Source organism: Schistocerca cancellata, chromosome 5, assembly GCF_023864275.1.
Source record: "Schistocerca cancellata isolate TAMUIC-IGC-003103 chromosome 5, iqSchCanc2.1, whole genome shotgun sequence".
Lineage (NCBI taxonomy): Eukaryota > Metazoa > Arthropoda > Insecta > Orthoptera > Acrididae > Schistocerca > Schistocerca cancellata.
In genome coordinates, this window is record NC_064630.1 from 252,743,106 (window position 1) to 252,756,334 (window position 13,229).

Here is a 13,229-nt window from a genome sequence, read left to right on the forward strand (position 1 = left end):
GCTAAAATAAAAATAGTTGTATGCTGGTGATGCTTACAGTGTTCATGGGAAACAGCACAAAATTCATAATAATCCCTGTTCATGGTCATAGTTACATGCCTCCAGACAAGATGTCTGATAGAATTTGGAAATATTACAGAAGAAAAGAAAGCATTTTGTCTCATCAAGAGTATTATGAGATTTTAGAAGAGCATGGTACTCTTAAAGTTCTAAACACAGACTAAATCTAAAAATTAGTGCACAGAAAGTACTAAAATCCAAGTTATTATCCAAAATGAACCACCAGAATGTCATCCCATACAATAAAGTAAAGAAATTTATTCATGTGTCAGTAAGTAATACATACTATGCAGATCCAGTACAAGTTAACATCCCGATAACAAAGAAACCATGTCATCCAACAGTACTAACATCTTTCCTTTTACCAAAACAAAATATTGTTAACAAAAAAAAAGATGGAAGTTGTGTCTGTCTTGGGAATGTATTTTGTAAGTCTAGATGATGCGAATGAGTTTTACAAGGATTTCTGAGACACGTAATGAAGAAACATAATGGAAAACTTGACGATAACATGCAAGAGTTTTTGTAATAACATTATTCATTTATTATTTTATGTAGTACTGATAATAATGATACAAGTTAAACAACGATGTTAAAAATAGTTATCAATATTATTGTACTATGCCACTGTAGTTCTATTATTATGGTTCATTTATTCTCAATAAAGTGCAAAACTACAAATTAAGGAAATGCAATATACAGTAATGTCTGTAAAAATAGGCATTGTATTACGATGGAGATATATAATGAACACTAAAGCACATTAAAAAAAATTAGTTGTGAAAAAAAATGTAGTAGTTACACAGAACTAAAAACGGCGAAGTTATTTATATCCACTTTTGAATAAACTGGAAAAAATCACACCCTAAGGTACTGTTATAAAAATGAAAATTTGATATACTTCATTACAACAGTTTATTTGTGTCAGTGAAACCTAATAATCATGGGAAAATTAAATGTATTTATCTAGGTGAAAACAGAAAAACTCATTTTGTGAAAAACCATCTACTGCATTCATAGACTTTTGAAAAGTGCTCCTCAATTATGAAATGCATTTACTCTTGTGCATAATGACCATTTTGGACTCCAAACAAGGAAAAACTTACAGTGGTACCCCAGTACAAATTTAAGATTTGTTACTTAACTGAAACTGCACTTTTTAAAAAGTTTTGTTTCCTTGCATGTGATTCTAGGTTCAAGGTGGCCTTTTTCCTAGGGCCACAGCCTTGTATCTAGAGCCACTATGCAATTTTTCCTTTCATTATTATTACATATATAGGTAAAGGTATTTTATAAAATGTAACAGTGTAACTTTCCAAATAAACTTTATTTCTAGCCAAAAAGTTGGAAGAAAACTTGTTCGTACAGATTTTGAAAGTTTGCTTAAAACTATTGCAGCACAGAGCAGGAAAAGATTGGAGATACCTCATTATTTCTATGTTGTGCCTTTTATGTAGAAATTTTTAATGTGCAACCAAGTGCTGTAGCAAAATTGATTCAATAAAATATCAATATAATCTATTTCAAATTAAAATTAAACTTACACCAAATGTTAAGCACAAACCCTGATGAACAGAGCCTCCAATTATAATAGGCTGGGGGAATTCTGAGATCTGTTCATCTTCTGGCAGTTCATGTATATCCTCTTTAGCAAACAAGAACTTATTAGCTTATGTGGGTGTCTCCTTCAAGTGCTTCAATGAATGTGTGTGCCTGTCATCATCAGTTATTTCTACCACATAATGATAAAATTCACTTTCTCCAGTCAGTTTTGTTAGGAAAAGGTCCCCTGTTTCAATGCGTTATCCATTTCTCCTGTTCATTCGATGGCAGGAAACAGGTCCCTTCCATCTATGTAGCCTGAATCAGTTTCTGTGCTGTCATCAGAAGCTGAAGAACTACATTTTAATTTCAAATTGTTCTTTGGGGGATTGTGGGGGCATAAGGGGGGTGGGCTTCAATCATATTTTTGTTTGTGATGTTCCTTTTCGTCGCCCTCTAAGCTGGCCTGGATTCTTTTGCTGGAAGTACCTGTAACTTTTCAGGAGTGTCAGTCAAGATTCTGTACTTGCCTGTACAAAGGTGCAACCTTTGAAAAGGGACAAACTTGTTCAGGGGTAAGATGTCTACTGATGGGTTTTCTTCCGGAAGCTGATGCACTCTCTATAGATGAACAAGATGCCAAATTTTTGTGTTCATTAGAAGTTGTCACACAGCCCCTTCCGCTGAAGTTAGGTTCTTCACTACAATCACTTACTAGTTCATTAGCAGTATCTGGCCTGTCAGTGACACTCAACAGTGAATATGTTTATATCAACTGACCCAACTCCTGTAGCTCTAAAACCAGCCATTATGCACTGAAAAGCCAAAGAAACTGGTAAAACTGGCTAATAGCGTGTAGGGGCCCCGCGAGCAAGCAGAAGTGCTGTTAACACAATGTGGCATGGACTCAACTAATGTCTGAAGTAGTGCTGGAGGGAACTGATACCATGAAACCTGCAGAGCTGTCCATAATCCATAAAAGTATGGGGGCCTGGAGATCTCTTCTGAACAGCATGTCACAAGGCGTCCAAGACATGCTCAATAATGTTCATGTTTGGGGAGTTTGGTAGCCAGCAGAAGTGTTTAAACTCAGAAGAGTGTTCCTGGAGCCACTCTGTAGCAATTCTGGACATGTGGGGGTGTTACAATGCCCTGCTGCAATTGCCCAAATCTGTTGGCACGCACAATGGACATGAATGGATGCAAGTGATCAGATAGAATGCTTACGTACGCGTCAAACTGTCAGAGTCATATCTAGGCATATCAGAGGTCCCATATCACTCCAATTGCACACACCCCACACCATTACAGAGCCTCCACCGGCTTCAATAGTCCATTGATTCATGAGGTTGTCACCATACCCATACACATCCATCTGCTCGATCCAATTTGAAATGAGACTCGTCTAGCCAGGCAACATGTTTCCAGTCATCTACAGTCCAATGTTGGTGTTGACAGGCCCAGGCAAGGCATAAAGCTTTGTGTCATGCAATCATCAAGGGTACACAAATGGGCCTTCTGCACCAAAAGCCCATATCAATGAGGTTTTGTTGAATGGTTTGCATGCTGAAACTTGTTGATGATCCAGCACTGAAATCTACAGCAATATGCGGAAGGGTTGCACTTCTGTCATGTTAAACTATTCTCTTCAGTCATCATTGGTCCTGTTCTTGCAGGAGCTTTTTCCAGCTGCAGCAATGTCAGAGATTTGATGCTCTGCTGGATTCCTGATATTCACAGTACACTCGTGAAATTGTCATACTATCCCCACTTCATCACAACCTCGGAGATGCTGTGTCCCATTGCTCGCGTGCCGACTATAACACCATGTTCAAACTCGCTTAAATCTTGATAACCTGCCATTGTAGCAGCAGTAACAAATCTAATAACTGCACCAGACACTTTTTGTATTCTATAGGCACTGTAACCACAGCACCTCATTCTGCCTGTTTACATCTCTCTGTATTTGAATATGCATGCCTAGACTGGTTTCTTTGGTGCTTCAGTGCATTAACTAGTGTAAAAGCCTTAGGATATGCTTTGCTGAAGTTCTCTCCAGCATCATAAAAAGAGAATGGCACACCAGCATGCAAATGGGGCCACTCATTGCAGGCACTGCTGTAATATTTTTTCAGGAGACCATACACTATGTAACTTAATGGTTGAAGCTTGTAGCTAGCAAGTGTTGGGGATGTGTATAATATGAAACCATTTCTTTTAGCCAAATCCATTGCCTCTATTGTTGTATGTCTCACATAACTGTCCAATGTCACTAAGAGCTTCCCCTTGAGGCTGAGCTTGATGTGCCAAATAAAATGGTTACTTAAATCAAACTTTTCAGCTGTGGACTACTTAGAGGCATTTGCCTGGCTTAAAATGAATACTTGGAAAAATCATCATGGGGTGGGAGGACAGAATTCCCAACTGCATTAACACCATGAATGTATCACATTTTCATATTTAGTCCCCCCCCCCCTCCAGAAGTTATGTATCCTGCTTGTTTGGCTCCTTTTCCAGTAACTATTTCCACTGGAATATGAGCTGCTGTTATGCCCAATTCATTAATGCTGTAGATGCATTCCGGAGGGAAATAATATTTCTCCCTAACTTTACAATATTTGTCAAAAATAGTTAACATTAAATCCGTTAAAAGCAGTAGCTCTTGCAAAGCTTGTTGATCATAGTTTTCTTAAACTATGATCACATTCGTGCTGCTTACTAAAGTCTGTTTACCAGGGTTCACAAGCTTGAGCATTTATTTCCCAGGAAGTAGCGTAAGTTTTCCATTTAATTTGGCATATTCAAAAGCAAGTTTCCTACTCCTTTACATAGTAGCCCATTATGTGTTTTGTTAGGCTGTAAGGGATATCATTTATACTGAAATTTCTCTTTCTTTGTGAAAATAGTCCATGTCTCAAAGTAATTCCCAGATGCCTGCTTTCCATTAGCTCTCCAATATGACAAGTACCTCTGCAGAGTAATTCCAGAAACTAGAAACATTTTGGCACCTTCTGCGATAAATAAGCAATCTGTCTGCACTCTTTTTGCCACTTCAATCAGTGAAGCTGTATAAGGTTTGGACCTCTTCTTATCTTCCTTAATTCATGGCATCTGATGATGAAAAAAATGTTTTAAGTCATCAGTTGTTGTATGCCTGTATTTACAGGTGAGAGAAACTAAAAACTGTTTTTGTGATCTATGCCTGCATAGATCTATTAGTCTTACACTGTAAACTTAAAGAATTCTGACAGCAATGAAACAACGATAAAAGTAAATACCATTAATTTGTTCAGTCAGTGCATTGTCTAAAGTTTTATGGCAGCCTTATACCTAGGTCTACTGTGTTAGCTAAAATGTTTAGAAGGTGCCCTAGGTACACATGTTTACAGTAATATGCACATGTGATCATAATATCCTCACATTCTGGGCAAATGTAAAAACACAACATATGAATAAATAAAACATTACATTCTAAGTTATTTGATACACATTGTAAAAATTGATAGCACTTGCCTCAGGAGGAAAAAATGTACAAGTAAAGAAAGAACAATTTACTTTATTAGTGTGAAAATATGAAAAGTGCTCCATCTGTGTTAATGGCAGACAAATTCTCTCTGAATGTGGACTACAGAGAGCTGCCAACAAGTACAAAAAACTAAATATTCCAACTTTTTTCATAATAATGTATGTGGCTCAGGGTACAAGGTGGCCCTGGGCACACTAATCTCCTGGTAGCACTCACATAAGCAGTATTGTACCCACAAAACAACTGTCAGTGATAACTCAGTTATTGACTTTTTTGTTATGGTTTATTCCAGAAAGAGTGTTTCCCATTTTTAAAACTTAAATTTAATTTGTGTGGTGTTTGGTGTAGGGAAATGGGTATTGGTTAGTGGAAGGCCAAGAGGGAGGGTGGGAATCTGTATGAATTTTTTGTGCTGTGTAGTAAATGGTGTTTTTTTTTCTCCTCCTTGTGAGAGTTATCTAAAAGGTAAAAACATTGTTAAGATGTGTTTATGCGATTTTTGCAGTTTATTATGCATGCATTAGTGTGTGTTTGGTGGATATCATTGATTTCACTTTAGCTATATACAAAAATTAAAGTTAATGTGTGCTCACTATTTTGTGTTGTTTGGTTTCTGTGTGAATCCCCCCTTAAGGTTAGTACATATTGTGGCATTCATTTGACCCACTTAGCTTAAGTGTGGATAATGATACAGGTCTTACGTCATAACTTGCCTGTTATTTGCAGATACCTTCCTTTTGTTTTTAGCTGGTATTTTGAAGTACATATCAGCTACATAGGTTAAATGTCATAAATGACTTGTTATGTTTGGGATATTAACACTAGCAATTCCTCCCTCCCCATCATCCCCAGCAAATATCGCTGTTTCATGGTAACTCAAGGCTCAATCCTTGGACCCATTTTATTGCTGTTCTATGTAAATGACTTGCCTCTCAATATAAATATTCATTTAACTTTGTTTGCAGATGATACTTCTGCCCTAATTGAAAATGAAAATTCTGACAATATACCACAGTGTGTCATGAATACGTTAAGTAACCTGGAAACATGGTTCAGTCTAAATGGCTTAAGGCTAAACATTTCAAAAAGCCACATGATGAGTTTTAAAACCAAACAGTCAAAAACTAAAGAAATCTGTATCACTCACAACAATCAAAAAATGGAAGAACTCAGCAGTCAGGTTCCTGGGAATAAACTTAGACTGAACTTTGAGTTGGAATTCTCAAATAGAATATCTAGCTAATAAATTTGCAATGGACACTTTAGCCTGTGCCACTGATAAGGCCATTAGGAAAATAGAATATTATAGCTACTTTGAATCAGTTATTCGATATGGCATAATTTTTTGGGGAAGCTCAGGAAACATTACACGAATTTTAAAGTTGCAAAAAAGAATCATTCGCAACATGTGTTCTGCACGGCTGAGGGCATCATGATGACCATCATTTAAATACCTAAAAAGATTAACTGACCCCTCTTTATACATCTTTGAGGTAGTTCTTTTCCTACGCAGTAGAGCTAATCTATTAAAAAAAATAATTTTGAACACTCATACGACACAAGACATACAGAAAACTTTATGCTCACCTCTCATTGCATAAAACTGCATGCTCAGACTCCTCGGCACATAGCCATGAAAATTCACAACACAATACAAGAATGTGACATAATGAATATGAAGGTAAATATTTTAAAAAGCAAGTTACATGATTTTCTAATTAAACAATGCTACTACTCTGTGGAAGATTTCATGAAGGATGAAGTGAGTGATCCTTTGAGCTGGATCCCTAAAATGGAATAAAAATGTATGATAGTTATAGTAGATGTAAACACCGTATGTCTGACAAATTTTAAGTAAGTAAATTCTCCACAAAGTATTATTGCAACTGTGACAAAATTTTAAGTAAGCAAATTGTAACCTTGACGTGTCTCCTGTACATCAGACACATGTTCTGAAATTATGTACATTATGAGATGAATAAAACACATTTCACATTTCATTATACGTCTTGAAGTTCAGGTAAGCTATATGGCTTAATTTAACATAACAATACCAAATTTGCCATGGTGGTTTCTTTCTTTTTTAGGATTTGTGTAATAAGTGGTTAACAAACAAAAAAACTCAAATTCCCAAAGAAATGCTCTGGTTTTCAAATTATTTCAAGTATATATTTTTAAGAATATAATTTTTTGATGTGTGTTTTTTGTGTGTGTGTGTGTGTGTGTGTGTGTGTGCTTATTGCAGTTGCATGATAGATGTCATGGTAGTTATACTGGATTTAAACAATCACTTAATGACTGCTATTTTGACGTCACATAGGTCAAACCTGATGCTCAATTTCAGAGACTTCAGTATTTCCTCCAAGACTGACAGCTGGGAATAATGTAAAGCATGTAACCTGATGGAAAGATACTACATTATTTGACTGCATCATCAGCAACAAGTCAGTCTGTTAGGGATTACTATTCCGCATAATTGAAGTTTGGATGACCATGGCCCCATAAAAATTTCAATTCTGAATCATAATTACTATTCATTATCCTTCAAAGGCCAATGGCCATGCCGCAGTGGTAGCACCGGGTCCTGTCAGATCACTGAAGTTAAGTGCTGTTGGGCTGGGCTAGAATTTGGATGGGTGACCATCCAGTCTGCCAAGCACTGTTGGCAAACGGAGTGCACTCAGCCCTTGTGAGGCACAACTGAGGAGCTACTTGATCAGAATAGTGTCTCCGATCCAATAAACTGACATACAGGTGGGAGAGCATTGTGCTGACCACATGCCCCTCCGTATTTACATACAGTGAAGCCAGCAGGCCGAGGATGACACGGCGGCTGGTCGGTATCGTTGGGCCTTCATGGCCTGTTTGGGCGCAGTTTAGTTTATTTTTTCCTTAGCAAGAAACTAGCTTTAAAAACATCTCCATCAGTAAGAAATCTCAGTTAAGAAAGCTGCTAAAAACAAGGAGACAGAACAGTTGACCAGTGGGCGTACTTACTTCTAGGACACAAAATTCCTGGTACTGAGGAAAACAGTAACAATTAAAATTAGAACACTACTTTTCCTGACTTTCGGAACGTTTATGTTACTTCCTCATGCAGATGAGTGGGATTGGTTATGGAAGGTTTTAAAGGAGTGACAGGTCACTCATGCCTATCTAGTTTAATCATACCACATATTATTTTTAGTAGCACATCACTTGTCCAGGCAGTCCACCTGGAGGATTTGTCAAATGGCAGAAATTATGCAAAATTAATTTTGTATGCATGAATTTAATAGCTTTTAAACCCAACATACATATAAAAATGTTGAAAAATTTAAGTAGGAAGATACTTTCATGGCTGGTGCATATCACACAGAAGATCATTTGCAATACCACAAATTTTCACAGTTGAATCTATTACATTTTAAGAGTTGAAGTTATCTACAGATTTTTATATTTGGAAAACAATCATGGAAACACACTTTCTCCATGAAAAATGACTAACAGCTATATAGAATAGATTAGATTAATTTTTCATTCCATAGACCCATAAAAGAGGGAATCATCCTGGGTGTGGAACATGTCAGATAAACACATTACAAAAATGTAATTAGAAAAACTTAAGTTTCATAAATTTTAATGATCCTCAGTCAATAAACAGTAAAATTATGTACATGAATTAAATTTAAACTTCTAATATTTATAGGTTTAATACTCCATCATTCAGACATTTGCTAGTTTCTTGGCTGTTACAACCAGGTATTGTCAAAAATTAAAGTATAATAAATTTTAATTAAAAATGGTCTACTGCACTTGAGAAACTCATGGATGGAATAGGAGTTGGCCACCAAAAATTCTTCTAAATTATGTTTAAATTGTGCCTTGTCTGAAACTAAACTCTTAATGGTTGCTGGTAACTTACTGAAAATATGCGTTGCTGAATACTGGACTCCTTTCTGGGCAAGAGTAAGTGATTTGAAATCTTTATGTATATTGTTATTATTCCTAGTATTGATACTATGTACATTTAGTGATGTACTATTTACAACAAACATGATTACGGAATAAATATACTGAGAAGCTGTGGTTAATATGCCCTATTCTTTGAATAGGTTCTGACAGAATGTTCTTGGATATACACTACTCATTACTCTTATTATATGCTTCTCTGTTTGTGGAGTTACCCCAAAATATGATACCATATGACATAATGGAGTGAAAATAAGCAAAATATGCCAGTTTTTTAATATTTATATCTCCTATGTCTGACATCATTCGCATTGCAAACACAGACTTGTTTAGGCACTATAGCAGTTTGTTAGTTTGTTGCTCCCAACTGAATTTATTATCAAGTTGTAATCCCAAGAATTTTACACTCTCAACTTCTCCTATTTCCATGTCATCATATTTTATATACACACCAGAAGGAAATCTCTTGGAAGTTCTGAACTGCATATAGTGGGTCTTTTCAAAGTTTAATGACAGAGAATTGGCTATGAACCACTTATTAATGTCAGTAAAAATTTGATTAGCTGCCCTTTCCAAATTTATATTTGATTTACTATTTATTGCAATGTTTGTATCATCTGCAAATAAGACAAACTTGGCATCTGGTAATGTAACAGATGGCAGGTCATTAATATACACAAGAACAGTCGTGGGCCTAGTATGGAACCTTGGGGAAAACTACATGTAATTTCTTCCCAGTCAGATTATGTCTGATTGCCTACTGCTGAAGTGTTATGTAATGACACCCTTTGTTTTCTATTAGTAAGATATGACTGAAACCACTTTGTAGCACTACCAGTGACGCCATAATATTTTAATTTACTTAAAAGAATGCTGTGATTCACACAGTCAAATGCCTTTGACAGGTCACGGAACATGCCAGTTGCCTCTAATTTGTTGTCCAATGAATTAAGGATGTTTTTGCTGTAAGTATAAATAGCTTTCTCAATATCAGAACCCTTAAGAAACCCAAACTGTGACTTTGACTGTATGTTACTTTCACTAAGTTGCTTAAGTAGAAACATGAACATAACCTTTTGAAAGATTTTCGAAAAAGCTGGCAAAAGTGAGATTGGTCGGTAATTTGACGGCATTTCTTTGTCCCCTTTCTTGTAGAGAGGTATAACTTCAGCATATTTAAGCCAGTCTGGGAATGTTCCTGTGACAAGTGATTGATTAGACAAATAACTTAACATATGACTAAGCTCACATGAACACTCTTTTGTTAACTTTGTTGATATGTTATCATAACCACTAGAATGCTTTGATTTCAAGGACTTTATGATGGATTCTACTTCTTTGGGTGAAATAAATGTCAATTCCACTTTACTGAGATTGCTTGTGTGCACTGGTCTCAGATATCCCATTGCATTATTTACTGAACCTGACAACCCTATGCTATCAGTAACAGAGACAAAATACATGTTTAAATGGTTTGCAACACAACATGCGATTGTTACCAGTGTTACATTTAGCCTATTTTTAGAGCTATGTGTTCCTCATCATTTCTGGTCCTACCTGTCTCTGACTTAACTATATCCCATATTGTTTTTATTTTATTGCTGGCTGTATTTATTTTCTTCTCATAATGCAGGTATTTAGATTTCTGGATAATCTTCTTGAATATTTTGTAGTAATTTTTGTAATGAGCTATTATGCTAGTATCATATGTGTCCCTACATATCAGATAGTGTTTCCTTTTTGTCTCACTTGATATCTTTATCCCTTGTGTCCGCCCCAGTAGCTGAGTGGTCAGCGTGACGGATTGCCGTCCTCCGGGCCCGGGTTCGATTCCCGGCTGGGTCGGAGATTTTCTCCGCTCAGGGACTGGGTGTTGTGTTGTGTTCATCATCATTTCATCCCCATCCGGCGTGCAGGTCGCCCAATGTGGTGCCGAATGTAATAAGACCTGCGCCAAGGCGGCCGGACCTGCCCCGCGAGGGGCCTCCCGGCCACTGACGCCAAACGCTCATTTCCATTTCCATTTATCCCTTGTGTGATCCATGGTTTCTTATTAGGCTTCTGCTTAGTTTGAGTTACCTTCGGGGGAAAACAATTTTCAAATAAGGTGCTAACTTTATTAATGAATGTTTTGTATTTTCGATTTGTGTCTTGGATGCTGTAAACATCCATCCAATTAGACACACACCAGTGGCATTACAACTTATTGGAATAAAATCCTGTTTATTCCATGCAACCTACTGAAGCTCATTTCAAGCATTTGCTGATACTGTTGCTGTATAATTAACAGTTAGTTGTCCTCAGTTATGCCATAACACACTGTATGCAAATGTCAGTAAGTTGGAAATTCATATCTGTTTAAGTACAAACTCGGTTGAAAGGAAACAGTCTAATTCTTTTCTTTGCTCATTAGTAACAAAAAAATTGGGGGCCCCCCACTCTGTTAATAAAATTCCCTTTCTGATAGCAGTTAAAATGTGACATATCAGGCATCATGTTATGAAAAATATCTTTCTTATTCTTAGTTGCTTAGGAAAAGCGTCAACTACTGGAGCTTTATCAGAGGTTTGTGGGAGGGGACAAAGTATCTGTAAGACACAAACATGTGTATGAGAAATACAAGCTGTTATTTGCGAAACTGGCTCTTCTTAAAATATGTGTAGAAAAATTACGTACTTCGCTTGCAGTACCAGCAGGAACACTGCATAGGCAGCCAGGTAAGGCATCTAATATGCAATCAAGATAAAAATTGTGTTCTGTACTTATTGGTTTCTAAATATTTACCTGCGTACGTTCTCCCCTCGTGTTCATTCCACAGCCTTCAATTACTTCTCTTGGCAAGATGTCTGGTACTGAAATTAACTTAAAATTTCTCGATAACAGTTCCCTCACGGTGTATCGAACAAGAGCTTGTTCAAGTTCTGCAAGTTGTCCACTAAAGCAGTAGCCTCTGTGTCCAGTAAATATGGCCAAATTTTCCGTTCGCAAAGTCCGATTCTGTATGGTGATTTCACTGAATTCTTTCGCCTTGAACGGAAAACTAGGTTTCACTCCCTGAAAATTAAGAACTTTCGGCTCTTCGCCGTACTGCGACAAGGAAGGAAAGGACTTGTTAGGTATGAGCAAGGCTTCTTCTTCAAATTCTTTTCTCAGTTCTTGCATTTCATCCTCTCTGTCAGGCGACAGTGAACTAATTCGTTTATGCAACTCAAGAACGCGGTTAATATTACCAACACCTTTCCGGTTCCTTATATTATGTTCAATTTCTGTTTTGTTATCCGCATTACACAGATAGTCTACATCCAACTCAGGCTTAATCAATGTCTCCAATCTCGCACTTGATGGTGTCGAATACTGTTTGAGAAATTTACCAACATGTATTGGTTTACAATAGCATAACCTTCTTACACTGGCCAGCTGCTTGCATCGTAAGACAGCACCAGGCATTTTGATTAGGATAAGCTTCTTGACACACAACAACACAAATCTCCTTTTTGCGTTTCAAGTCACTGGCATTTAAATAATAACACTCCTTCCCGCTACAGTGTTTACAAACGTCCACTGACTGCAGTACTTGTATCGACCGTTCTTTATCGACGGACGACAAATATTGAAAATCGATACTTACCAGCATAAAATGTTTGTGATCGAATACATATCCACATATGGACTGCGCGTGACTGAAACCAACATCTAAGTCACGTGACTTGGGGAAGACGCTGATTTTCTGTTATTACGCACAGCGTAGACTTGAAAGTTACAGATTTTTCTCGTTAAGAGCTGAAATCAATCACTGATTTTAACAAGAAAATAATTTTCCTTGCTGCTATTACACATATAGTGGTGCAGTTAACTTGATTTCTCCGAAATTCCTAACATTAATGCGATGATTACAGTTTTTACATGTGGCCAGATGAAACGTACTGACAGTTCAACAGTACTTCAGTGAATAGTTGTTGCACTGTGAGTCTTTTAGGCCACCATTTCCGCAGGAGAGGAATACAAAATATCAGTTTGGTAGGCAACATTACCTTTCTGACGATCCGTCGACAAAACGTGTGAAATGTTTTGTTATGCTTTTATAAGAAATGAAATCCATTTATAAATCACAAGGTCCTGGTTTTTACGCAAAACAATCTTTATATTTTAT

The 13,229-nt window shown here is 36.8% G+C and overlaps 1 protein-coding gene and 1 pseudogene across 1 annotated transcript in view; one reads left to right on the plus strand and one right to left on the minus strand.

The window, feature by feature from the left end:
- The window catches only part of LOC126188062 (uncharacterized), a 90,012-nt gene extending 77,356 nt beyond the window's left edge, over positions 1-12,656 (minus strand). Inside the window, exon 1 of the mRNA XM_049929505.1 lies at positions 11,864-12,656. Within this exon, the coding sequence (XP_049785462.1) occupies positions 11,864-12,526 (663 nt within the window). The 5' untranslated portion in view covers positions 12,527-12,656. The remainder of the gene's footprint in view (positions 1-11,863) is intronic.
- LOC126189353 (5S ribosomal RNA) lies at positions 7,679-7,796 on the plus strand (annotated as a pseudogene).
- Positions 12,657-13,229: the final 573 nt, after the last annotated feature.